The sequence below is a fragment of the Dermochelys coriacea genome, chromosome 14 (genome assembly GCF_009764565.3).
Source record: "Dermochelys coriacea isolate rDerCor1 chromosome 14, rDerCor1.pri.v4, whole genome shotgun sequence".
Classification (NCBI taxonomy): Eukaryota; Metazoa; Chordata; order Testudines; family Dermochelyidae; genus Dermochelys; species Dermochelys coriacea.
This window is the reverse complement of record NC_050081.1, coordinates 37457860-37485673: the sequence shown is the minus strand read 5'-3', so window position 1 is coordinate 37485673 and position 27814 is coordinate 37457860. Positions and strand designations below refer to the sequence as shown.

Genomic DNA, 27814 nt, shown 5'->3' with positions numbered 1-27814 from the left:
AATAAAAATCTGGAAAGCAACATGACGTTATCACAAACGTTTATTTTCCCAAAGAAGTGACCGTGCTTTGCATCCAGGACACACAGACAGAGTCTGCAACAAGGACAAGGTGCTGCAGCCTGTAAAGGGTTAACAGGTCACATGGCTAGTTGGGGCAGCATATTAAAGCTGGGTTAAAGGGGTGGAAGTGGAGGTTCCCTGGGAGTGGGGGCAGGGAAACAGGAGGGGAATTGTGAAGGGAGGTGCTGAAACTTAGCGGTGGGAGAAGAGGGAATCAGGCTGGGAAGCTTGGTCCCTACCTGTGCCCAGGCCCGTTCCAGCCCTCCGGGTCCTGTTCTTGCCCTCCATCTCCCAGAAGTGTGCCAGTTATGCAGACTCACAATATTTCCATTGCGGGGGCAATAGCTCCCTGGCTTTGCCACCCCTGGGGGGAGGTGTGTGTCCTCTTTATTCCTGGGGGGGCTGGAGTGGGGAAAACCTCTGGCAATTATGGCCCAGTGCGTCACTGGGGTTGCTTTTCTTTAGTGGACAATAAAACCATTGACTTCAAAGGTGCAGATGTACGTCAGCTGGGGTTCCGGTCCCTTTGACTCCAGTATGGCTGATTCACACTCTGGCCCCAGATATGCAGCAATCTGATATTACATTTATAAGTAAACATACTGAAGCCATTTCAGGGACTGAAAACTCTTTACTTTCCACATCAGTCCTGCCACAGTCTATAGCAGGAAAGCTGCTTTCTGGCAGAGCCATTTTAATTCACTGCTGCAGATTTCAAAATCAATCCTAGTCTTTCTTAAATCTCCACAGCTGCTCGCTTCAGCTTGACTTAATCCTGGGACCCTGTAGGATGAAGAAGAAAGTCACTGTCGGTTTGTTTCGATTGATTAAATAGCCTGTAGCAGCTCTTCCTCGTGGGACGTCAGATTGTAGTTTCTTCTTTCATCTCTGTATTTTCCCCACACAGCCCCGTTGTGGGAAATAGGTTGGTCCATTGCGGGTCCTGGAGAACCTTTGTCCATGTTACCAAACCATAAGCAACACAATTGATCCCATTACGGGTGTAGCTTGATTACGGGTGTTCAGGCCACAAAAGCCAAGCCATCACCCATGCTTATGGTCTGGCTCTCGCTCCCGCTAGTGGCTGCATGACAGATATTAGGAGTTTCTGCTAGTGGCTTTAAGCTATTCTAGCTGCATCCTTTAGCTTCCACAGGAGTGATTTGTGCCTTTTATGCACATAGGCCATGAGTTCAATACCTGCACCCCACCCAGGAATGTTGCATTGCCGAACCAATTAAAATACATGTCTCGTGGATGCTAGCAGAACAAGACCCTTTACTTATACAGCCAGGAAAACACCCTCAGCACTGGGTTAGCCCCAAATTCGTTCTAGCCCTGCTTGCATCCTGCCTGCTACCTTTTATTTCTTCCCAGCTCACCTTCCAATCGATGTCAGCAGCTACCTAGCTAAATAACCACTATAGGGCTGTCAAATCTTTGAAACGAAAAGGTGAAGTCCAGGGATTTCCCGATACACACCCCCAACTCCTCCATAGCCCCCCTTCCCCCCCCAGTGGTCAACTAGTTTTGCACTGTTGCCAATGTAGTCATTTTCCAACCCCCCACCCCACCCCCCGTACATTTGAACACCCCCTCTGATTTCAATTCCTGGGGAAATCCCTGGAGAAGTCTCCAAATTTTCTGTGAAACAAAATTTTTCATCTTTTTGACTCTTATTTTCTATTACACTAGCAGCAGTTGCACGGCAGTGGCAACTGTGCCAAGTAATCCAGCAGCTGGGCCCTCTTAGTCCAAAATAAAAGTGCCCTCAAGCAGACTTGCAGCAAGGTGTGAATGACAACTAATATCCTTATTTCCGTTCCAGTTCCTGTGTAGACAGGCTCCGGGTTGTTAAACTGAAGTGGTCAGGGCTCAAGCAGCAGGGCTGAGACTTCACTTTCAGGACCAGATTAGGCACAGAGCTACACTGGGTGTGCTGCAGAACTGACTCCCCCAGGGGATGCACCAAGACCCATTATGTCTGAGCAAGAGCTCCCAATGCCTAGCGTTCCCCCTGCACCACCTCTTAGAAAGATGCAGCAAGCTCTCTCCTCTTCGGCTGGCCAGCTCCGCCTCCTTCATTGTGGCTCCAGGCCTGAGGGGTTCTGGCAGGGAGCAGTGTACTTGGAAACAGGAGAGCCGTTATGCCTGGCTCCTGTGCAGAGATCCACAAGCAGTGAAAGGCGAAGGTTGGTTGGTTGTTTCTTCTCTGTCCCTTCCCTTGTGCATCTGTCAAGCCTTTAGTCCAAAGAGCAACAGGAGAGTTCTGCAAATTGTGTGCACACCCACTGGGCATCCCAGAGCTTTTATTTACCTGTGTAAAGGGGCATTTGCACATGGAGATTGAGGAACGTCCATTCATGAGCATCAGCATCAGAACTGCATGCACAGGTACCCATTTAAGCAGGTAAATATGGCCATGGAAATAGCGTCTTTCTGAATTTGGTGGTGGCAGATCTGGTCAGGCTCCCCTTGCTGGTAGCTCACCAGATTACTGTGAGAGGATCCAGAGGGGTATCCGTGTTAATCTGTATCAGCAAAAACAACGAGGAGTCCGGTGGCACCTTAAAGACTAACAGATTTATTTGGGCATAATTTTTCGTGGGCTGGAACCCACTTCCTCAGATGCGTGGAGTGGAAATTACAGTAGGCAGGTATAAATATACTCACACATGAAAAGATAGGAGTTGTTAGCACTGACCTTACACTTGGTAAGGTAACTCCCATCTTTTGATGTGCTGTGTATTTATATCTGCCTAGTGTAATTTTCACTCCATGCATCTGAGGAAGTGGGTTCTAGCCCACGAAAGCTAATGCCCAAATAAATTTTTTAGTCTCTAAGGAGGGCCATCCCTACCAATTACGGTACCCTACGCAGCCTGAGCACCGGCTCCCCGCCTCCGCCCCACGAGGGTCTGGGCTGCACTCCAGACCTGCGGGGCTGCAGAGGCAGGAGTGGTGGGGGGCCACTTTGGGGGGCCCCCACAGGCCCAGAGTGGCCCGGAGGATTAGCAGGGGGGCCTGGCATTGGGAGCAGGAAGTGGAGCGACCCAGCCCCAGCCTTCTCTGCGCCCCCCCACTCCAGCTGTGTCGCTTGGGGGAGAGGAAGAAGGACCGCCCTCTGCACTCACCAGCGGTGGGAAGCAGAGTGATGCGGCTGGGAGCTGGCGGAGTGGGGCAGGCTGGGGCCAGGTTGCTTCGCTTCCCACCGCTGCCGGTGAGTGCGGAGGGTGGTCCTTCTTCCTCCCCTGCTAATCCTTCCAGCTGCGTCCATTGCTGGGGGAAGAGGCTTGGGTGGGGGAAGAGGTGGAATGAGGGTGGGCCGGGGGCGCAGCAGGGGGGAAGGGCAAGAGGCGGGGCAGAGGGAGTTGTCCCTGCCCCCCCCAGGGATGGCCCTGCCCCTTGCAGTGGGCGCAGCACGCAGTGGGGGGACAGGCAGAGGGATAGGGCTGGTCGCCGGAGCTGCTGCTGCCGTGTATGCAACACGCAGCTGAAATGCCCCAAATTTCATGGTGCCCTATGCAGCTGCGTATTCTGCCTATGCCTTGGGACGGCCCTGGCTCTAAGGTGCCACAGGACTCCTCATTGTTTTTGTGAGAGGATCCAGTCCCTGAGTCTCCCCCACTGTGCTTTAAGCTTCCCCTGGGTCTCAGGCTGCAGATCTGTTTTCTCCCTGGGCCTCGCTGGAATATTTTCTGGACACCCCCATCCTCAGTCTGCCACCCCTTCTTGGAAACGGAGCCCCTCAGCCCACCCATCCTAGCCACCTGCAACTAGCACAAGTAGTTTGAACACACCCTCTGCCAAGTATTGCATCGAAGGGCTGAGCCTCCCAGGTTCCTGTTTAACGCTTTCAGGGGACAGGGGGCAGTGGTGAAGCATGAAATGCACAGTGAGGCTTCACTAGCTCCCGCTTATCTTGGGAGTCATTGTGGGGTCTGTGCTTTGGAAAGCAGGGTTCCCTCTGCCCCATCAAGCTCCTACATGCAGCTGCTCTCAGCTCCGCTGGAGCTGATAAGAATCATAGAAATGTAGAGCTGGAAGGGACTTTGAGAGGACACACACACACACCCTTCCCCTTTCACAACCTTCCAGATCCTCTGTTTTATAAACTAATAATGTGGTTCTAACCCCATGCCCCGCAGATCAGTCCCAACTAGTCCCTCTGGGCAGGGGACAGCCTTTGGTCTAGAACTAGTATATTTCAGTGGTTAGGTACTTAAGTGACTGACTCTCTTTTGTTAGTCCTTTGCCACCCCCACGCCTTGGATTTCCAGTTCAACCTGGAGGCAAACGCACAACAAAGATGACAACTAGCCCCCCACCCAATTTCAAGTGCACTTTGCAGCTTGGTAAAGATACCGGGAGAGTGCATAATCTTGCTCAAATTCCTAAACTGGACAGTTTCCACAAAGCATCGTTGGTGCAAGGCTTAAGTAAGCCGCGGTTCGAGGAGTGGGCATCTAAAGCAGTCTTAGATTATCACGACAGCTGAGTCAACCGTGAAATCCATTCCAGTGCTCTACATTGTGTCTCTCAACTGCTACGAGTCCCAGAGGAGCTGGTGTGGGACACTCTGCATGGGCTGAACCAGCAAATTACATGGCAAGGCATTTTCTAAACATGAAATAGTAAAACTCAGGAGACACTCACAGTTCTTCATGGACAGGGGCACCGTCCACCCACATCCACTTCCTCTGTGAAGGGTTGAATGTTAATCCAATCCAAACGGTCTGATCAACTGGTATGACAGGCTGCAGGCAATCCTGCAACAGAAGCGTCTGGCTGAAGGTATTGTTCTAGAAGTCTTTTATTTCTGCCCCAGTGTTAGCAGTACATGGTATTAGACAGACCCCGAGATGCTGCAGTGCAGAAAAATCTAACGGCAATAAACCAGCACAACATGCTGTGCTGGAGAAAGTTGCTCGACTTCTCTGGGCCTCAGTTTCCCCTTTGTAAAATTGGGATAATAAGCCTTTGTTTGACGGTCAGGTCTATTTGGATTGTAAACTCTTTGGCTCAAGGACCATGTCTCCTGATGGGCACAGCCAGCTCCCCACGGAATGAGGCCCCCATCCTAATTGGGCCCCACCAGTTGTGCTACCTTAATGGAAATAAATAATGATGATGATGATGACGACATTATTATTCATAATAGATCTAGAATCAAAGCTCTCTGAGCTGCTGACCTGTCAACAAAATATCTGTAACTCACTGCTCGGGTTTGAACCACATTCTTACCAATTACCTTTTCATGAAGATGCCTGGCAGATACTTAGATAAGTAAATTTGTGCTCTGGGAGAATTTAGAAACACAGGAATGGCCAGATGGGGTCAGACGTAGGGTCCATCTAGCCCAGTGCCCTGTCTCCCACAGTGGCCGGCACTGGCTGCTTCAGAGGAAGGTGTAAGAACCCCGCAGTAGCAGATATAGGATGATCTCACCCCACATTGGTTTCCATCCTGATCTCTAGTAGATAGATTCTAGATCTCTAACAGATCAATGGCTTAAGCCCTGCAGCGGGAGGTTTACTATCCTGTACAAAGCTCTTCCAGCATTAACTGATGTCTCTGGATGTTCATTATGCACATTAGCTTCCAATCTCTTTTTGACTTTTATTTTTGAGCCCCAATCAATTACCTGGGCCCCATTGTGCTAGCTCATGCAGTGGTTCTCGAACTGTGGGTCAGGCAGGATCCCAAAATGGGTTGCGACCCCATTTTAATGACTTACTGTGGCCCGAGGGCTTCAGCCTGGGGCAGCAGTGCTCGGGCTCTGGCTCTCCATATCTGCCTGGGGCAGGGGGACTTAGGCTCCAACTCCATCCCCACTCCCCCGCCTGTGCTCATGTAGTAATTTTTGTTGTCAGAAGGGGGTCACAGTGCAATGAAGTTTGAGAACCGCTGTATAGCAACACGTAACAAAGAGAACAGAGACATGATGAACGGCTCTCTCTTTGCCCCTGACATAAAATGTACATTACCATCTGTTCCTGGTCCTGGATCACCAACATTTGAGATCCTTTCCCTGAACAGTCATCATGGCTCTTGTTCCAGGTCTTAGTCTCGTCAGACAGCCAGTAGCACTTGTCCCCGTGCAGCAGCCACTCCGTGGGGCAGAGTTTGCACCTGGAGCCACCTGCAGGGGAGGCAATGGGAAGAGGTGGAGGTCATTAATGCTTCTGAAGTTTCTGAACTCTGGGGAATTCTTTCCCTCCAGACAACTGCGGAGTCAGAGAAATCTCCCAGAGCTAGACCCTGCAGCCTTTCCCGTGGGCTGGCCTGGCCTGCTCTCCCCTCCTGGCTAACCCACCATCTTCCCAAGTCCTTGAACTAAAATGGGGATGTCTCCGAGAAAAAGACCCAGCGCAGCTGCAGCAGGGGAACCTGCCAAAATCCTCAGAGCCCAGTTGCTGCTGGATGGGAGGGAGGAAGGGCAGGGAAGCCGCCTCCCCTGTTGAATAGGCCAGAGTAACACCCCGACATGGGTCCTCAAGGAGAACTGAACCCCAGCCCTTCAGCACGAAGAGCACACGCCACTTGAGCTAAAGTAGGTCTGAAAGTTGTGGGGTTACTCGGGACCCAAACTCTTAGGACGCCGGTAGCATGCCCGATGTATCGCATCTCAGAGGCAAGCTCTGTAGGCAGTTCAGCAGTCTGGCCATGTAGGGGCTAGCCCGGGTGGGTGCCAATAACCCCTCAGGCACATGGCTCAGGGAAAGGGGATTTGACTAGGGCTGGTAGGAAGGGGAGAGGTTGCAGGTCGCCTCGGTGCAGAGGTTTCAACAGTTACAGTCATGGGGGCCGACTCCGTGACGGCTCCAGGGCAAAAGCAGCCACAGCTGTCGGAGGAGCGCGGGGGGGGGGCATAGCGGGGGTGGGAAGAGGTGGAGTGGGGGCGGGGCCTTAGGGGAAGGGGAGGAGTGGAGTGGGAAGAGGTGGAGTAGGGGCGGGGCCTCACGGGAAGTTGTGGAGCAGGGGCGGGAACAGGTGGTGTGGGGGCGGGGCCTCAGGGCGGAGCGTTGGGTGGCACAGCCACCCGGAAAAATTAAAATCAGCACCTGTGGTTACAGTTCAAAGTAAGCAATAGCGGACCCTGGGTGGGTCCCTGGGGCCGTCCGGTTGAGAGGCAGGGTCTTCATCCCCAGTGCTGGGCTGTCCGCGCCGCTCCAGTCTCTACTCCAGCAAATAAGCGTTTGTGGGTTCCCAAGCCAGGCTCAGGTAGCATCTCCCCCTGAGGCTCCTTTTCACCAGTTCCCTGCCCAGCCGCTGCTGCTCCCCCATAAACCCCCCACGGGCTTGCACCCAGCTGTGATGTCCGGCCGTCCCAGCTTGTTCCACATGTGGCTCTGCCCACAGCTCCTGGGGCTTCTCTCCTGCTGCCACGTGGCTCCCCCTTTTCAAACAGTACGTGGCCACTTCCTGGGTCAGAACCTTTCCCCTTACCTGGGCCGGGGTAGGAGCTGTGCAATATGGGGGATGTTATATAGTCCCTGCTTGGCCAAGAGGAAAGGGATACACGGAGGTGAGGGGGCTGATGGGAGTTGTAGTACCCAGCTTTGCAGCTCCATCACACTGCCCTCCCCAGTAGCTGGCATTGGCTCTTTTATGGACCAGGAGTCCTTGTGGCACCTTAGAGACTAACAAATTTATCTAAGTATAAGCTTTCGTGGGCTACAGCCTACTTCATCGGATGCATAGAATGGAACATGTAGTATGAAGATATATATACATACCGAGAACCTGAAAAGGTGGAAGTAGCCATACCAACTGTAAAAGGCTAATTAATTAAGATGAGTATCCAGTTTTGAGAGCTCATTCTTAATCTTTCCCTGTTTGCTGTAGAGGATGTTGATCAGGTGGTTTTGCAGTTTCTTTGAGAGTGTGTGGCACAATCTCTCAGCATAGGTTTCAGAGTAGCAGCCGTGTTAGTCTGTATTCGCAAAAAGAAAAGGAGGACTTGTGGCACCTTAGAGACTAACAAATTTATTAGAGCATAAGCTTTCGTGAGCTACAGCTCACTTCATCGGATGCATTTGGTGGAAAAAACAGAGGAGAGATTTATATACACACACACACACAGAGAACATGAAACAATGGGTTTATCATACACACTGTAAGGAGAGTGATCACTTAAGATAAGCCATCACCAGCAGCAGGGGGGGGAAGGAGGAAAACCTTTCATGGTGACAAGCAAGGTAGGCTAATTCCAGCAGTTAACAAGAATATCAGAGGAACAGTGGGGGGTGGGGTGGGAGGGAGAAATACCATGGGGAAATAGTTTTACTTTGTGTAATGACTCATCCATTCCCAGTCTCTATTCAAGCCTAAGTTAATTGTATCCAGTTTGCAAATTAATTCCAATTCAGCAGTCTCTCGTTGGAGTCTGTTTTTGAAGCTTTTTTGTTGAAGTATAGCCACTCTAAGATCTGTGATCGAGTGACCAGAGAGATTGAAGTGTTCTCCAACTGGTTTTTGAATGTTATAATTCTTGACGTCTGATTTGTGTCCATTCATTCTTTTACGTAGAGACTGTCCAGTTTGGCCAATGTACATGGCAGAGGGGCATTGCTGGCACATGATGGCATATATCACATTGGTAGATGCGCAGGTGAACGAGCCTCTGATAGTGTGGCTGATGTGATTAGGCCCTATGATGGTATCCCCTGAATAGATATGTGGACAGAGTTGGCAACGGGCTTTGTTGCAAGGATAGGTTCCTGGGTTAGTGGTTCTGTTGTGTGGTGTGTGGTTGCTGGTGAGTATTTGCTTCAGATTGGGGGGCTGTCTGTAAGCAAGGACTGGTCTGTCTCCCAAGATCTGAGAGAGCGATGGCTCGTCCTTCAGGATAGGTTGTAGATCCTTGATGATGCGTTGGAGAGGTTTTAGTTGGGGGCTGAAGGTGATGGCTAGTGGCGTTCTGTTGTTTTCTTTGTTGGGCCTGTCCTGTAGTAGGTGACTTCTGGGTACTCTTCTGGCTCTGTCAATCTGTTTCTTCACTTCAGCAGGTGAGTATTGTAGTTGTAGGAATGCATGATAGAGATCTTGTAGGTGTTTGTCTCTGTCTGAGGGGTTGGAGCAAATGCGGTTATATCGTAGCGCTTGGCTGTAGACAATGGATCGAGTGGTATGATCTGGATGAAAGCTAGAGGCATGTAGGTAGGAATAGCAGTCAGTAGGTTTCCGATATAGGGTGGTGGTTATGTGACCATCGCTTATTAGCACCGTAGTGTCCAGGAAGTGGATCTCTTGTGTGGACTGGTCCAGGCTGAGGTTGATGGTGGGATGGAAATTGTTGAAATCATGGTGGAATTCCTCAAGAGCTTCTTTTCCATGGGTCCAGATGATGAAGGTGTCATCAATGTAGCGCAAGTAGAGTAGGGGCATTAGGGGACGAGAGCTGAGGAAGCGTTGTTCTAAGTCAGCCATAAAAATGTTGGCATACTGTGGGGCCATGCGGGTACCCATCGCAGTGCCGCTGATTTGAAGGTATACATTGTCACCAAATGTGAAATAGTTATGGGTCAGGACAAAGTCACAAAGTTCTGCCACCAGGTTAGCCGTGACAGTATCGGGGATACTGTTCCTGACGGCTCGTAGTCCATCTTTGTGTGGAATGTTGGTGTAGAGGCTTCTACATCCATAGGGGCTAGGATGGTGTTTTTAGGAAGATCACCAATGGACTGTAGTTTCCTCAGGAAATCGGTGGTGTCTCGAAGATAGCTGGGAGTGCTGGTAACGAAGGGCCTGAGGAGGGAGTCTACATAGCCAGACAATCCTGCTGTCAGGGTGCCAATGCCTGAGATGATGGGGCGTCCAGGATTTCCAGGTTTATGGATCTTGGGTAGCAGATAGAATACCCCAGGTCGGGGCTCCAGGGGTGTGTCTGTGCGGATTTGTTCTTGTGCTTTTTCAGGATACAATTAACTTAGGCTTGAATAGAGACTGGGAATGGATGAGTCATTACACAAAGTAAAACTATTTCCCCATGGTATTTCTCCCTCCCACCCCACCCCCCACTGTTCCTCTGATATTCTTGTTAACTGCTGGAATTAGCCTACCTTGCTTGTCACCATGAAAGGTTTTCCTCCTTCCCCCCCCCCCCCCCCCCCCCGCTGCTGGTGATGGCTTATCTTAAGTGATCACTCTCCTTACAGTGTGTATGATAAACCCATTGTTTCATGTTCTCTGTGTGTGTGTATATAAATCTCTCCTCTGTTTTTTCCACCAAATGCATCCGATGAAGTGAGCTGTAGCTCACGAAAGCTTATGCTCTAATAAATTTGTTAGTCTCTAAGGTGGCACAAGTCCTCCTTTTCTCTCAGCATAGTCTGTGTGATATATAGAGAGACCTGTTGCCATAACAACAGGCACAAACCCTGCAGCCTCCTCTCCACTGCTAGGGTGATCAGCACCCCCACAACACACCTTTCAAGATCCATGAGTCCTGCACAGGCCTGTCGCAACATGTGGTTTGTCTCATCCTGTGTCCTACACGCTGCATTAAAAAGAATGGGTGAAACCACACAATCACTATGCTCTTGAATGAACTCACAAAGGAAACTGATAAAAGACAAAAAACACCACATCAGCTGTCGGCGAACGCTTTTCACCGAGCGATTGCTCTATATCTGCCCTCTCTGTCCTCGTCCTCAAAGGAAACCAGCACATCATCTTCAAAAGATGAGCCTGGGAGCTTAAATTCAAAACCTGGCTGAACACTAAAACCCCTGGTCTTAATAAAGACACTGGATTTATGGTTTAGTACAAGAAGCTGTAACTCTTTTTTGTCCTGCTCCTGCAGAGGTGTTAACCAACCACTTCAGCTTGAACAGTCTCTTACAATATTGTTTACTTGTGCTAAACAATCTGTTCTGCCTGGCATTTAGCTGTGACACTCTGGGGATGTCTACGCTGCAATAAAACACCCACGGCTGACCTATGCCAGCTGACTCAAGTCCAGATGTCTACACCATAATTTTATAGCTCCACAGCCTGACCCGCACGAGATCAAGTCAGCTAACATGGGCCAACCCCGAGTGTTTTATTGCACTGTCGACACGCTCTCAAGAGTACCTGTCCCAGCCCTGAGGAAGAGCTCTGTGTAGCCCAAAAGCTTGTCTCTTTCACCAACAGAAGTTGGTCCAATAAAAGATATCACCTCCCCCACCGTGTCTCGCCAGCCACCAGACAGAGGCGCATAGTTTACATTGAACCATTGAGTTGTACCAACATAGTGGATGTAGATGGGAGGGAGAAATCCTATAGACAGGTCCCCCACACAGCACAGTGGTAAATGGGTCAGACAGCAGTCCCTTAGATGCAGGTATGACACGTGCCACAATGAACTGAGGTTACCTGCTGAGCTTATCTGGGCCGGATCACACAGACTCTGCTTCAGACGAAAAAACAAGTCCTCCAGGCTGGTGTTGCATTCTCTTCCACTTCCAGTTCTCTGAGTCACACTGTCGCTCTTCGAGGCTGGTCCTTCCTCTGCTTTATTAGAGAAGCCCTGAAAAACTTCAGCACAGCATCCGTGGGAAGGATTGTTACTGCTCATTGCTTAGGAGAGACAGAGCGTGGGGTTGTGACAGATCAGTGACTCTGGCCTGGTCTACAGATAGACTTACACTGAACTAACTAAAGGGTTAGGGTTAGGGTTAGGATATAGTGTGGCTATAATGATGCTGGTATAAAGGTAAATTTACAGGGAGCTGAAAGAAAAGAGGATTGGAGAGAAAGCAAGCTGGTTGAAAAATGAAAAAAAAAAACCCCATCAAAGTTAGATTTGTTCTTCAGGTTTTCAAATGAAATATTTTTTTCATGGTTTCAATGTTTTCCATGAAAACATTTGTTTTCAAATTTTTATTTTCCTCCCCCTTTTTTTTTTTCATTTTTTCTCCTTCTCCCTTTTGCCTTTTCCCCCATTTTGCCACTGAATGCAACGGAACAAATGCTGGCCACGGTTTTCTCATTTTTCTGTTTGTCACCCTGTAAGTTTTCAAAAGTTGCAAAGTAAAAAAGAAACTAAAAATGGAAAGAAAAAAAAACCCAACCCCCAAACCCTCAACAACGCAGGGCATTATCTGAGAGTGATTGGAAAAGGAAAAGAAGAAAAAAAAAGGTTAAAGAGGAAAGATGGAAAAAACCACGATAAAAATGATAAATGAAAAAGGTCAGAAAAAATAATCTGAAAAATTTCATGAAAAAAATCAGCAAATGGATAAATGAAAAAATTAAAAAGGGGAGAGAGAAAAAAAACCCAAACAATCCAAAAATGGGGGGAAAAAAGGCTATTTTTTGTTTTGTTTTCAATTTCATCAAAAAGTTTTTTAAAACGGGGAAAATTGGGTTTTAAAAAGTCCTTTTTATATTAAAAATGTTTTGATCTGCTCTGGAGAAAGCCTCCTTCATTACAGCAGATGATGTGAGATTAATGTGTCAAGCCCACAGCTGCGTCTGGTCCATGTAACACTTTGCCCTGCCTGTTGGGGATGAGGACATATCACACAGTTCACCTGGCAGACAGACAGGATTTACAGCTGAACAAGAAAACACATTATTTGTGTTACAGTAGCACTCAGAGTGATATTGGCGTTCTGCTGTGCTATGCAATGCTGACACACCCTCTGCCTCAAACACCTGACAATACATAGACCAGACAGACAGCGGATAGGAGGAGAAGGGAGGCAGAAAGAGGGGAAATGAGATGCTTGAGATCACACAATAGAGGGGAAACTGAGGCACGGGGAGGGTCAGCATTTAATTGAACTGTGTTAACTCCAGAAAGGGGGAAGGGTCGAACTTAACTAGTGACTCAGCTGGAAAGCTGAGGTCAGAAGGACTCTCTATGGAGCAAAGAGTCACCAGCCAGGGGCAAGGTACAGTGCTCTGTAACAGAGCAGGCACCATTAGAAGTTAGCCCAGGAGGGGTTGAGGCTAATCAAGGAACTGCGATAGGCCCTGTTATACTCACTGAGCTCCGAGACAGGGTGCCAGACTGAGACGTTACAGAGGGCGCCGTGAGAAGCCACTGCAGGTAATGTGAAACAGAGTGCAGGGGCAAACACGCCTGGCCGGCACGAGTGCTCATGAGAGGTGAGTGGCCCCATCACATAGGGCCGGAGCACTATCAGCCAGCCTTCCATGTCCAAATCTAACTTCCTCACCCTCATAATGTTGGGGTGCCCTTATCCTATAGGTTAACCTATTAATGCCATTTAACTCATTATCCTATACGTCCCGTTTCTCAAGCAAGTTTGTGGTTAGACATCTGCCCCACGATTCTATCCTAAAATATCCCAGCCCAGTATCACTTCGATGTTCCGTGAGGTTCCAACTCCTGCTATTGCGCAAGCTGTTCCTAGTTCCCCATTCATCTATGCCAAGGGCCACAGACCACTTCTACTCACCTATACTTATGATAACTTACTTAAGCTCATGTCTGACAGGACACAGGCCTGTAGGTTCCTTGCGTTACTGAATATAACAGTAAATATAACAGGGAACAGATGGCCAGGATCCCCTGGGGGACTAACATGAAAGGGAAGGGAGTCCAGGAGAGCTGGCTGTATTTCAAGGAATCCCTGTTGAGGTTACAGGGACAAACCATCCCGATGAGTCGAAAGAATAGTAAATATGGCAGGCGACCAGCTTGGCTTAATGGTGAAATCCTAGCGGATCTTAAACATAAAAAAGAAGCTTACAAGAAGTGGAAGGTTGGACATATGACCAGGGAAGAGTATAAAAATATTGCTCGGGCATGTAGGAAAGATATCAGGAGGGCCAAATCGCACCTGGAGCTGCAGCTAGCAAGAGATGTCAAGAGTAACAAGAAGGGTTTCTTCAGGTATGTTGGCAACAAGAAGAAAGCCAAGGAAAGTGTGGGCCCCTTACTGAATGAGGGAGGCAAGCTAGTGACAGAGGATGTGGAAAAAGCTAATGTACTCAATGCTTTTTTTGCCTCTGTTTTCACTAACAAGGTCAGCTCCCAGACTGCTGTGCTGGGCATCACAAAATGGGGAAGAGATGGCCAGCCCTCTGTAGAGATAGAGGTGGTTAGGGACTATTTAGAAAAGCTGGACGTGCACAAGTCCATGGGGCCGGACGAATTGCATCCGAGAGTGCTGAGGGAATTGGCGGCTGTGATTGCAGAGCCCTTGGCCATTATCTTTGAAAACTCGTGGCGAACGGGGGAAGTCCCGGATGACTGGAAAAAGGCTAATGTAGTGCCCATCTTTAAAAAAGGGAAGAAGGAGGATCCTGGGAACTACAGGCCGGTCAGCCTCACCTCAGTCCCTGGAAAAATCATGGAGCAGGTCCTCAAAGAATCAATCCTGAAGCACTTAGAGGAGAGGAAAGTGATCAGGAACAGTCAGCATGGATTCACCAAGGGAAGGTCATGCCTGACTAATCTAATCGCCTTTTATGATGAGATTACTGGTTCTGTGGATGAAGGGAAAGCAGTGGATGTATTGTTTCTTGACTTTAGCAAAGCTTTTGACACGGTCTCCCACAGCATTCTTGTCAGCAAGTTAAGGAAGTATGGGCTGGATGAATGCACTATAAGGTGGGTAGAAAGCTGGCTAGATTGTCGGGCTCAACGGGTAGTGATCAATGGCTCCATGTCTAGTTGGCAGCCGGTGTCAAGTGGAGTGCCCCAGGGGTCGGTCCTGGGGCCCGTTTTGTTCAATATCTTCATAAATGATCTGGAGGATGGTGTGCACTCTCAGCAAATTTGCGGATGATACTAAACTGGGAGGAGTGGTAGATACGCTGGAGGGGAGGGATAGGATACAGAAGGACCTAGACAAATTGGAAGATTGGGCCAAAAGAAATCTAATGAGGTTCAATAAGGATAAGTGCAGGGTCCTGCACTTAGGATGGAAGAATCCAATGCACCGCTACAGACTAGGGACCGAATGGCTCGGCAGCAGTTCTGCGGAAAAGGACCTAGGGGTGACAGTGGACGAGAAGCTGGATATGAGTCAGCAGTGTGCCCTTGTTGCCAAGAAGGCCAATGGCATTTTGGGATGTATAAGTAGGGGCATAGCGAGCAGATCGAGGGACGTGATCGTTCCCCTCTATTCGACACTGGTGAGGCCTCATCTGGAGTACTGTGTCCAGTTTTGGGCCCCACACTACAAGAAGGATGTGGATAAATTGGAAAGAGTACAGCGAAGGGCAACAAAAATGATTAGGGGTCTAGAGCACATGACTTATGAGGAGAGGCTGAGGGAGCTGGGATTGTTTAGTCTGCAGAAGAGAAGAATGAGGGGGGATTTGATAGCTGCTTTCAACTACCTGAAAGGGGGTTTCAAAGAGGATGGCTCTAGACTGTTCTCAATGGTAGCAGATGACAGAACGAGGAGTAATGGTCTCAAGTTGCAATGGGGGAGGTTTAGATTGGATATTAGGAAAAACTTTTTCACTAAGAGGGTGGTGAAACACTGGAATGCGTTACCTAGGGAGGTGGTAGAATCTCCTTCCTTAGAGGTTTTTAAGGTCAGGCTTGACAAAGCCCTGGCTAGGATGATTTAACTGGGACTTGGTCCTGCTTTGAGCAGGGGGTTGGACTAGATGACCTTCTGGGGTCCCTTCCAACCCTGATATTCTATGATTCTATGATTCTATGATAAGAAAAGGCTAAGCAAGCTCTCTGGGCGACAGCCACTGCATCACACGCATGGCACGGACTCATTGTCCCCACATAAAAATCCTCTGTTAAAATAACGTTAAGGGCTTTGATCTTACAAACAGACGTGTCTTTGCTCAAACGAGTAGCCCCATTGACTTCAAAGTGGTGCATTTTGCCTACAGGAGACTCACAAAGCTGAATAAATGGCCTGGAGCGACTTACCCCAAGCACTCAGCACGGCTACCATCACCAGCAGGACGATGACCCCAGTGCACCCGACCTTCAGAACGACCCCATGCCAGTGCGGGCACTGAGGGGATTCTAGAACATTCCCTGTTGGATTAAATGTGAGGAAATTGGGTGGTTACCTGATTATTTTGTCTTCTGAGAGCTCGCACAATGATTACACACCTGGCTAACGAGGTGCTTACATAGCCCCCATTGGTTGCAGTTTCAATTACCCCATGTAGTATCAGTTACTCTGTTTAACATCCTATAGGTTTCAGAGTAGCAGCCGTGCTAGTCTGCATTCGCAAAAAGAAAAGGAGTACTTGTGGCACCTTAGAGACTAACAAATTTATTAGAGCATAAGGTTTCGTGAGCTACAGCTCACTTCATCGGAATGCATGAAGTGAGCTGTAGCTCACGAAAGCTTATGCTCTAATAAATTTGTTAGTCTCTAAGGTGCCACAAGTACTCCTTAACATCCTATAGTGTCTTTATTACTACCCCGTAGTAACTTTACTACCCCCATCCCCAACCTGCTTCCTTCTCATCCACCTATTATGTCTTGTCCATTATGTCTTGTCAATCCTTCCATTTTATAGATGAAGAAACTGAGGCAGAGAGAGATGAAGGGTAAAAGTTTTTGCAGGAGCCTAAATGGCTTTGGAGTCCAAGTCCTGTTGACTTTCAAAGTGACTTAGGAGCTTAAGCCTTATTGGTAGACAGTGGGACTTGGCTCCTGAGTCACTTTGAAAATGCGAGTTATTGGCATTTTTGAAAACTTTACCATAAGTGCCTAGCGCAGGTTGTACAGGGAGTGCGTGGGAGAACACAGGTCTCTTCTCAAGTCCCATTCCAGTATCTTAGGCACAAGGCCAGCGTTCCTTCCCCAAATTACATCAAGCCGACCAACCCAATGGTCAGGTTTTTCACACAACATGCACTCTCTGCCTAGATCGCTTCTATCTGAGATGCAGGAAAACAACACAGAACGAACAAACAGAGACTGTCTATGAGAGAGAAACAACAAACCTACAACCAGCCTGCAAATAAACTGGGTGAAATTTTCAATAGTTCCTAAGAGAGAGAGGCATCTACATCAAATTAAAAATCAACAAGATTTTGGTCTCAAAATTTTTAAAGGTATTTACGAGCATAATGGGATATTCAAAAGCAACCAGGTGCTTTTAAGACCCATTGAAATGAATGGGTGGTAGGAATCTAGGTGCTTTTGAAAATTCACCTACTCACTTAAATAGTTTTAAAAATCCAGCCCTATGCCCCTTAAGTACCTTGGTTACCCTGTATCTTTCCCAAAAGAAAGTATAAAACATATTGTTACAAGGGTCTACTGCTACTCCAAATGTCTCTTCGCACTCACCAGCTATTAGAAAACTGGGATCCCGGCTAAAATCCTCCCAATTTTGGCAGCAAACTAGGCAATTAACCCCCACTTACTGTGAGCTTTAGATGAAGGTGACAGCCTGGCCCCAGGAAGGTTTAAATCAGCGTACACTATCTCCCCAGCCATGGCATGTACCGGAGGAGGCAAAAACACCCACCCAATAGTGTTGTGCAAGGACAACTGTCTAGCTATGTATGAACTAAGCCAGCCGACACACCCAACATCAGGAAGTAGCGTCATTCGGGGGGAGAGGGAGGCACTGAATTTTTTTCCAATTGCTGCTCTGTGGTCTTCCCTCATAAATTAAGGTTGCTGGCTGAACATTCTCAGCCAAGGTTAACCTTAAATGCTACAGACCCAGAGGAACTTGGGCAATTGGAGTTACGATAAGTGAGCTGTAGCTCACGAAAGCTTATGCTCTAATAAATTTGTTAGTCTCCAAGGTGCCACAAGTACTCCTTTTCTTTTTGCAAATACAGACTAACACGGCTGCTACTCTGATAAACACACTGACGCGTTGGCCTGTCGGGCCCCATGCTGTGTTGGCAGAAGCAGCTCTGAACGGTCAAGAGGCAAGAAATGGATGTGGAGATAAAGTTTTCAGTGGGAATTGGCGCCAGCGGGGCGGGTGGCCATCTTGAATCTAGACATGGCCACCTATCCTTTTCCCCCACAGATTTGGGAGCATCAGATTCTTGCATTGGTGTGTATAGATGGAATAACACTGATTAATTCGCCTTTCCCGGTCTCTATGGCAATGTCCCCTACTGCATTATGAGGATGGTGACTTTAACTTGGGATGCAAATTTCTGGTCATAACAGCCAGAAAGTTAAATGATCAGGTTCCCAGGACCTCCCCAACGGGTAACAGATCCGCAGCGTCCCATCTGTGTATCTTAACAGCCCCGTCACTATGGTATCTGAGCCCCTCATAATCATTTTATGCCCCTCTGAAACAGGGCAGTACTATAAGCCCCATTTCAAAGCTGGGGAACTTGAGGCACAGAGACACCAAATGAGTTACCATAGCAGAGAAAGGACCTGAACACTGGTTGTCCACATCCTAGGCTCATGCACTAACCACTGGGGACCACCTTTCCTTAGAATAGCTTGTCAACCTCTTGATTGATTATTGACCAGTTGGTTGCAAAAACAGACGTTGAAGTGAGCTGTAGCTCACGAAAGCTTATGCTCTAATAAATTTGTTAGTCTCTAAGGTGCCACAAGTCCTCCTTTTCTTTTTGCGAATACAGACTAACATGGCTGCTACTCTGAAACCTGAACAAAAAACAGAAGCTGATTTTTTTCATCCATTGCAGCAAACCCAGCCTCCTCCTCTGAACGGCAAATCAGCTACCAGCCGGATATCTGTGGTTTTGACCTTTTCTGGTAAGGAGATAGAAAACAGCTATATTTTTTACACAGTTTTTCCTACAAAATGCTAAAACAGAGCTAAATAATCTTGGTAGGGGAATCAGCAAAATCAGATGAGATTGTTACTCCTTTTAGCCCAAGTGGTTACCCAATATTCAAGGCCTTGCAGGTTGTTTTGGTTAAGAGAGACTGATGAAGAGCAAGGGATGTCTTTGATTCAATCCTCTGTATTTACATAGCTTGTTCACGACATCCTGTTTTCCCAGAACCCAGCAAGAATCAAACAACAGGAGGAAGTTTCTTTATGCACAGTTCCAAGCCTCTTTCTGGCCCTCACTCTGCCCAAAAAGCTTTCTCACTTTGCTTGCTTTCAGGGACACATTTTCAGTCCTGATCTTGCTGTCTGCTTGGCTGCTGCTGCATGTTCCTACTCCCAGACACATCTCTCAATCGGCCAACACTCACCAAAACCCATCCACACAAGCAACTCAGTTTCTGAGAGGCCTTGCATATGGCCTGTGTTTTGGGTGGTGGCTCCTATTGTTTCAGCTTTCTCACTCCAAGAAGAAGCTTAATTGCTTCTTACATTTATTCTGATTGAAGGGAAGCTATTGTGCCCACCAGTTTCAATGAGGTTTCACCCAAACTTCATCAAAACAATATCCAATGGCTGGAAGTTGAAACTGTACAAATTCAGACTGAAAATAAGGTATACAATTTTAACAGTGGTTCAATTTACCAAAGGGCAGTTGTGGATTCCCATTACTGGCGATTTTTAAATCAAGACTGGATGTTTTTCTAAAATGCTCTAGTCAAACAGGAATTATTTTGGGAAAGTTCTACAGCCTGAGAGATGCAGGACATCAGACTAGATGATTCTGGTGGCTCAATCTGGCCCGATAATCCAGGAATCTATAACATTTTAGATACTCAGTGTTGCCAGCTCATGAATTAATTGTGCAATATTTGGTGTGCTTCTTAAAACCCCAACTCCTGGAGTCATATTATTCCTCAAGAATCTCAATTCTCATTTGAAAAAAGAAAGTAATTTTCTGGCCCTTATGTTTGGACAGAAAAGCTTGAAGATGAGACCCCTAAACACTCCAACACCAGAAGGCAAATAAACAGACCTACACATTATTGTTTTTTAAGTCTCCTCCTCTTGGTGCTGCTAGTTCCCGCAAAAGTGATGGGCTTGATGCGGGAACGCTGCTGGTGCGCTCGGACCTGTCATGCTGACCAGTAGCGTCGCATTGTTTCCTTGTGCTCACGTCTGTCTGTCCATATCCATCGTCTCTTTTCTTATACTCTTTGAGGCAGGGACCATCTTTTGATCTGTGTTTGTACGGCGCCTAACACAACTGGTCCTCCTCCAAATCTGAGGGTATGTCTACACAGCAAACAAAAAAACAGTGCCAGTGAGTGGCAGAGCCCAGATTACCTGACTCGGGGGCTTGCGCTACCGACTAAAAATAATGGTGCAGACCTTCGGGCTCAGGATGGAATCTGGGCTCTGAGCCCCCAGGTTGTTACAGCTTGAACCCAAACATCCACACTGCTATTTTTAGCCCCAGGACTTGAGCACCGTGAAGCCAGGCTCTGAGACTCGCATCCGTGGGTCTTTTTTTGCAGTGTAGAAAATACTCCGGGGCTTCTAGGTGCTACTGTAATACACCTAGTGTCCAACAGAACGGGGTGTGATCCATGACTGGGGCTTCCAGAGGCTTCCATAATAGACCTAATAATGTGCCATTGCGTGATGGGGGTCCTGGTCCATGACTAGGGCTCCTAGGTGCTATGGGACAATAGATAATTAATAATATCTGGGACACAGGCACCGACTTCGTGATTTTCCGGGGGGTGCTCAAGCCCCACTCCACCCCTTCCCCGCTTCTTCCTGCCCCGCCCTGCTTCTTCCTGCCCCGCCCCGCCTTTCCTGCCCTGTTCCGCCCCCTCCACCGAGCACTTCCTGCACGCCATGGAACAGCTGACCACCAGCAAGTGGAGGCACTGGGGGAGGGGCAGGCACTGACCTGCAGGGCTGCGGGTGGGTGTAGAGCACCCAGTATTTCTCTCCATGGGTGCTCCAGCCCCGGAGCACCCACGGATTCGGTGCCTATGATCCAGGAGGTCAGACTAGATGGTCATAAAGGTCCCCTCTGGCCTTGAAATCTATGAAGCTATTAAATCATTCTCTGAAACACCCCAGGACAGCAGCAGACGATGCCAGATCCAGGAGGCCCTCCTATCCCAGGAGCATTTAATTTATTCACAAACACATCTTAATGCCTAAGGCTCAGACTCCTCTGTGCCTCACCGACAAAACTCAATCCATTCTTCTAGGAAGTCAAAGCTGTTTCTGGTCCTGATCTTCAGGGCGCTCCGTGGCCTGGGCCCAGGATCTCCGAATGGGTCTACACCTCTGGAGTGAAAACCATGGGGGATAACTTTGGTCTTCTGGGCCAATTGGACTCTAAAATAAGGGGAAAGCTCACCTGTGCAAGAGATAGAATTCTCTTCAGACTGCCGTGAATTCTTCCAGGAACAAAGGACCTTCCCAAACCGCCCCATCTTCTGCTCCAAGGGCAAGGAGCGCTTCTTTGAGCGGCCTTCTCTAATTTAAATACATGACTCCGGTGCACCCAATTTTCCCCTTGGGGACAGGGTAAGAGAACAAACATGTGTGACAGATGTTAGTCACGTTGCTTAATGCACGACTGGAAGGTGCTCAAATGCTATGGTGATGAGCATGGTAGAAGAACCTTTATGGAATAGAACAGAATTTCTAGTCCCACGTATTGCTGAAACCCCTGGTCATCTCCCCCTTCCATCTCCCCGCCAGATGCATGTGAACTGGCAGATTTCGTTTTAAGCCGGAGTGATTTATTTTTCGAGCAGCCCCGAATTCTCCGGCTTCAGGCCTATTTGTCTAATGGAAAATCTGCACCGCAGAAGCCACAGAGGCAATGAAATGCTGCCTTGACCAGCAACTGACTTCATTCTTTCTTTTCCTGTGTGATCTCAAGCCACTGTGGTTCTGCCTGCTTGCAAAAATGTGTCAAAAAAGTGCTCTGGTTTCAGAAAAACTTTGCAAAGGGCCCCCTGTCCTCTGCATACTCTTGATAAACAGAACCATTGTGGTATAGGCCAAGGATGTTGTGGGAGAGAAATCTACATAGGGCCTCAGAATGGGACAATGAGTTAGAAAAAGGGGTGGGAGGGCTTGATTGGAGGAGATGTGAAAGATAACCGGAGGACCCATGGGGATTATTAAGACCTAGAAACTAAATTCCCAAGATTAGGGCCCCAGTTTCCAGAGTCACTCGATTAGAGCAGAATCTCAACTTTCATTTAAAAAAAAAAGTAGATCTCCAACTCTCATGGTTGGGAAGAAAAGCTTGAAAAGGTGACCTGAGTGATGTATGCACGAGCTTGAGATAATTGCTCTGAGAGGAACTGCCCCAAGTGTAACCAACACTGCAATGTCTGCCTGAACCTGCAGAGAGCCTGAGCCAATTGCACTGAAAGGGGGGGATCTGCACTGAGTTTAACACTGCCTTAGTCTGCAAAAGAGCCTCTGCTAATTGCTCTGAATGGGGGAAGTGACTCCAGTGTAACCAATGCACGGATACCTGCCTGAGCTTGCAAAGAGCCTGAGTCAATCGCTCTCAAGGAGGAACTGCCCTGATGTAACTGACGCAGTGACCTAGTGAAATATACAGGTGCTATGGAAACAGACTGCAGGCTTTGGCTATTTTTCTCCTGTGCCTTTTCACTGATGAGGCTGAGGTTACGTTTATTTTTTTTTTATCCGCCTTATAATCATCCTGCATCTGAAAGAGCTGAAATCTACAGCCTCATTAATACATCCATAGGACTATATCACCTGGGCCAGATTCTCAGCCCTCTATATGGCTCCTTCATGCCACTGCAACAGTGCAAAGTGTCTGTCCATCAAGTTGCCCCCCCTGTGCAGCTGAGAATATGTTGGCATGGGGGAGCCAGTGGCTGGCATAGAGGAAGAATGGTCCAGTAATGAAGTTGTTAGTGTAGAACTTCAGGAATCTGCGTTCAATTCCCTGCTATGACACGTGCTTCCTATGTAACCTTGGGCGAGTCACTGAGCCTCTCTGTGTCTCCATTCCCAATCTGTAAAATAGAGAAAACAGCATCGTCCTTCATCACAGGGGTGTTGTGAAGAGAAATACAACAGAGATTGTGAGATACTCATAACAGTACCATAGACAGAGCGGGCATAGATGTCTCTATTCCCCTTGGCACAGAGGGTGACATAGGGGCTGTGGAGATGTGGCCAGAGAGCTGCTGCATTCTGGTGATCTCCAGCTGACATAATGGTTCCTTGGATCCCATTCGCTGCCTGGTTTGAGCCAGAACATAAGAATGGCCATACTGCATCAGACCAAAGACCATCTAACCCAGTATCCTGTCTTCCGACAGTGGCTAATACCAGGTGCCCCAAAGAAAATGAACAGACCAGGTAACCATCAAGTGATCCATCCCTATTGCTCATTCCCAGCTTCTGGCAAACAGAAGCTAGGGACACCATTCCTGCCCCTCCTGGCTAACCCATTGATGGACCTATCCTCCATGAATTTATCTAATTCTTTTTTGAACCCTGTTATAGTCTTGGCTTTGGCAAGGAGTTCCACAGGTTGACTGTGCATTGTATGAAGAAATACTTCATTTTGTTTGTTTTAAACCTGCTGCCTATTCATTTCATTGGGTGACCCCTGGTTCCTGCACTGGAGAAATGCCCTGATTTCAGGCATGCCTGTAGCTGGCACAGTGCAAACCATGTGGGAAGGCAGCCTCCGGGTCCATAGAGTATGAAGGTGGCCTGTTTGCAGAAGATCTTTAAAAAAATATTTTCCCAGATCTTTTATGGGGGGGGGGAAGGTTTTAGTTCCACCCCCTCTTTCTCTAGCTTTCTCCCCTTTTCTTTTTCCTCCTTTTTCAGAGGTAAAATGGTAAAAAGATAAGACAAGAGAGAGAAAGGGGAGGGAAAAAGCAGAAAAGCACCTATTTTTGTCAAATAACTGCAAACATTTTCGAAGAAATGAACATTTCCCATGAAGATTTGCAACTAGAAAAAAAGCCACTTTCTGTTCAAAAGTGTTTCTGAATCACAAACAGGGGCACTGAATACGTCCGACACCAGAGAGCCACTCAGCTGGACCTGAGAATTGGGCAGCATGTTTCGACCCACAAATCTAAATTTCCTGTGTGGTTCCACAGTCCCAAGAAGCTGCCAAGACTGCTTGTAAAGGCTGGTCAGTTTCACTCTTGTGGGAGCACAGTTCCGCTGAGTTTGGGGAATATGGAGGACGACGAAGGTTACACGGTATTGAATCTCCGGCCGAAGAGGGGAAACTCAGCCAGTCTGTCTCCAGATGGACGCCAAGGTATTGATGTAGAATGTCTTCATTTTAAGACATAACCCTGTACCGCCATTGAGATCTGGGTTTTTATGCCAGAGATTTCAAGGAGGGAATGAGTAGAAAGCATTTTCCTTGGATATGAGAGCTGTCTGGTCTAGTGAGTAGGCAATCTGGGTTCTAATCCTGAATCTGTGACATTGGGCATCTCCAATGACTGTACAGAAATACTCTGTAGTAGAAGGAGGCCCCATCTGAAAAAATTGTTACTTGAGTCTGGACTCTGGTATTGCTGATGCTAGATGTGCAGTTATTATTCTGGTATTGAAGAAATCCTCTTCTCAGGTCAGAATTAGGTTTGCAGATTTCCAGTATTTCCCGCTGAAATAATTTTGCAAGCTAATTTTTTAAACCTCAATTTAAATGACAGTCTTACCGACCTGCCGCTGGAGCTGACAATAGCATTTGTTATTGTTGTTATTATTTCGTCTTTGTTTTTCAATAGCGCCTAGAGACCCCATTCATGATCGGGACCCTTTTGTGCCAGGTGCTGTACAGACATATAACCAGAAAGAAGTCCCTCCCCTAAAGTATTTACAGCCTAAAGAGAGGCTAGTGGACAATGAGACCCGAGGTTCTACTTGGTTCCAATCCCATGCTCATCACCACAGTGTCTGAGATTCAATGAAGTTGCCTGGGCTGATACCAGGAACCTGTGGCCCGGCAAGGAATTAAACCCCGATCTCCAGTGTCATCTGGCAACATGCTAGTTGGCTGCAGGGAGAATTTTGGAACTAAGATTCAGGGCTGATAACATCTACTCCTGCTCTGCATCTTTCCTATTCAAAGCACTTTGCTGGAGTTAACTAATTAACAATGATGTTTCACTAAATCTTTCATTTTCCAGAGTCTCCTACAAGTGCCCGTTGTTACAAAATCGCCCTAGGAGCTTTGGGGGCCTGTTGCATCATACGGACATTAGTGATTGCACTGGGTGCTTGGGGTAAGTGTCCAGGATCCCAACTAATCTTTTAAATCTATTGAATCCAATCTGTTCTAGGTAGATTTCTAGGGTCTCTCACCCTAGCTACGCACCATTATAACTAGGCTTGGCAGATTTCATTTTTTTATATATATAATTTCAACAAATAATATCAGTGTTTATTTTTAAACACTTTTTTCTATTTTTATCAAGTTAAACTTTCAAAATTATGGGTTTTAAGCTTTTTTGAATTTGTATCTATTTAAATTTTCATGGGTGAGGGAAATTATGGGGAGATAGGACAAGAGTGGGCAGACAATAATTATTTAATCACAGCAGACATTGAGATTCTAACAGTTAAAACTTTATAATTAGTCTACAAAAGAGCCTCTTCCAATTGCTCTGAGCGGGGGAAGTGCCTCAAGTATAGCTCATGCAGGGATAACTGTCTGAGTCTGCAAAGAGCCTGAACCAATAGCTCTGAGAGCCATGATGTAACTGATGCAGTGACTTAGTGAAATAAACGGCTTCTATGGAAACAGACTATGAGCTTTGGCTATTTTTCACCTGTGCCTTTTCACTGATGAGTCTGGAGTTACATTTGGAACCAATGTACTGAACTAGTATAAACCTCTAATGTGGATGTAGTTATACCAATATAAAAGTGTTTACATTGTTGTGAATTAACTGATATAAACACTCGAGTGTCAGTATAATTGTGCGCACAATAGGGGCCACATTGAGTGAAAAGAGAGTTAATCAAAAACAAGATAAGCAATACTTAAGCCTTTTGCACTAATTTAAAAACTGATTAAGTTAAACTAGTGCAAATCTGTGTGTCAGCCAAGCCAGAGTCCCTCCTCCATCACTGATCTATCACACCCCTGTGCTCTCAGTGTTCCTATCCCTGACTGTCTGTTACAGGATGTTGTTACAAAGTTTGTCAGGGCCCCTGTCCGAAAGGAAACCCCGCAGAAAGCGCTGGTGTCGCTCTGGGAAAAGGAAGTGGAAGAGAATGCAATGCCAGCCTTGAGGACTTGTTTTCTCATCTAAAGCACAGTCTGTGCGATCCGGCCCAGATAAGTTCAGCAGGTAACCTCAGTTCAGTGACCCACTTCACACCTGCATCGCAAAGCGACTGCTGTCTGACCCACTCACCATTGTGCTGTGCTGTGTGAGCCCTGGGTATAGGAATACTCCCCCCCAACTACATTCACATTGATGGCATAACTCACTGGTTCGGTGTGAGCTATGGGTGTCTCTCTCTAGTGACAGGTTTCAGAGTAGCAGCCGTGTTAGTCTGTATTCGCAAAAAGAAAAGGAGTACTTGTGGCACCTTAGAGACTAACAAATTTATTAGAGCATAAGCTTTCGTGAGCTACAGCTCACTTCATCGGATGCATTTGGTGGAAAAAGCAGAGGAGAGATTTATATATATACACACACACACACACACACACACACACAGAACATGAAACAATGGGTTTATCATACACACTGTAAGGAGAGTGATCACTTAAGATAAGCCATCACCAACAGCAGGGGGGGGGAAAGGAGGAAAACCTTTCATGGTGACAAGCAAGGAAGGCTAATTCCAGCAGTTAACAAGAATATCAGAGGAACAGTGGGGGGTGGGATGGGAGGGAGAAATACCATGGGGAAAGAGTTTTACTTTGTGTAATGACTCATCCATTCCCAGTCTCTATTCAAGCCTAAGTTAATTGTATCCAGTTTGCAAATTAATTCCAATTCAGCAGTCTCTCGTTGGAGTCTATTTTTGAAGCTTTTTTGTTGAAGGATAGCCACTCTTAGGTCTGTGATCGAGTGACCAGAGAGATTGAAGTGTTCTCCAACTGGTTTTTGAATGTTATAATTCTTGACGTCTAATTTGTGTCCATTCATTCTTTTACGTAGAGACTGTCCAGTTTGGCCAATGTACATGGCAGAGGGGCATTGCTGGCACATGATGGCATATATCACATTGGTAGATGCGCAGGTGAACGAGCCTCTGATAGTGTGGCTGATGTGATTAGGCCCTATGATGGTGTCCCCTGAATAGATATGTGGACAGAGTTGGCAACGGGCTTTGTTGCAAGGATAGGTTCCTGGGTTAGTGGTTCTGTTGTGTGGTGTGTGGTTGCTGGTGAGTATTTGCTTCAGATTGGGGGGCTGTCTGTAAGCAAGGACTGGTCTGTCTCCCAAGATCTGTGAGAGTGATGGGTCGTCCTTCAGGATAGGTTGTAGATCCTTGATGATGCGTTGGAGAGGTTTTAGTTGGGGGCTGAAGGTGATGGCTAGTGGCGTTCTGTTGTTTTCTTTGTTGGGCCTGTCCTGTAGTAGGTGACTTCTGGGTACTCTTCTGGCTCTGTCAATCTGTTTCTTCACTTCAGCAGGTGGGCATTGTAGTTGTAGGAATGCATGATAGAGATCTTGTAGGTGTTTGTCTCTGTCTGAGGGGTTGGAGCAAATGCGGTTATATCGTAGCGCTTGGCTGTAGACAATGGATCGAGTGGTATGATCTGGATGAAAGCTAGAGGCATGTAGGTAGGAATAGCGGTCAGTAGGTTTCCGATATAGGGTGGTGTTTATGTGACCATCGCTTATTAGCACCATAGTGTCCAGGAAGTGGATCTCTTGTGTGGACTGGTCCAGGCTGAGGTTGATGGTGGGATGGAAATTGTTGAAATCATGGTGGAATTCCTCAAGAGCTTCTTTTCCATGGGTCCAGATGA

General features: G+C 47.4%; 1 protein-coding gene across 8 annotated transcripts; it reads right to left on the bottom strand.

Annotated features, from left to right (window-relative positions):
• Nucleotides 1-32: 32 nt before the first annotated feature.
• Nucleotides 33-23119, bottom strand: LOC119842437 (killer cell lectin-like receptor subfamily B member 1B allele C). Of its 8 annotated transcripts, XM_043497027.1 has the most exons (8): nucleotides 21022-23119; nucleotides 18612-18716; nucleotides 18355-18489; nucleotides 15923-16033; nucleotides 11422-11625; nucleotides 6048-6202; nucleotides 4717-4829; nucleotides 33-843 (listed from the first exon to the last, which is right to left on the bottom strand). In XM_043497027.1, the coding sequence occupies exons 3-8, from the start codon at nucleotides 18401-18403 to the stop codon at nucleotides 720-722; spliced, it is 756 nt and encodes a 251-aa protein (XP_043352962.1). In that variant the 5' UTR covers nucleotides 18404-18489; nucleotides 18612-18716; nucleotides 21022-23119; the 3' UTR covers nucleotides 33-719. The 8 variants fall into 8 exon arrangements, 6 of the variants coding, with proteins under 6 accessions (XP_043352962.1, XP_043352961.1, XP_043352964.1 ...); XR_006275577.1 differs by lacking the exons at nucleotides 18355-18489; nucleotides 18612-18716; nucleotides 21022-23119 and adding exons at nucleotides 17384-17725; nucleotides 17837-18335 and having other exon boundaries at nucleotides 5705-6202; XR_006275576.1 differs by lacking the exons at nucleotides 18355-18489; nucleotides 18612-18716; nucleotides 21022-23119 and adding exons at nucleotides 17384-17725; nucleotides 17837-18326 and having other exon boundaries at nucleotides 4717-5167.
• Between the last annotated feature and the right edge of the window lie 4695 nt (nucleotides 23120-27814).

What these genes read in the sequence shown, in the direction of transcription:
- LOC119842437 (XM_043497024.1), bottom strand. Translation starts at nt 17,630, where the DNA reads ATGAGGGAAGACCACAGAGCAGCAATTGGAAAAAAATTCAGTGCCTCC. An exon ending in ACCTTCATCTAAAGCTCACA is followed by an intron (nt 16,034 to 17,383) that starts GTAAGTGGGGGT and finishes TTAATCCAACAG; the next exon opens with GGAATGTTCTAGAATCCCCT. An exon ending in AGCCGTGCTGAGTGCTTGGG is followed by an intron (nt 11,626 to 15,922) that starts GTAAGTCGCTCC and finishes GTCTCTCCTAAG; the next exon opens with CAATGAGCAGTAACAATCCT.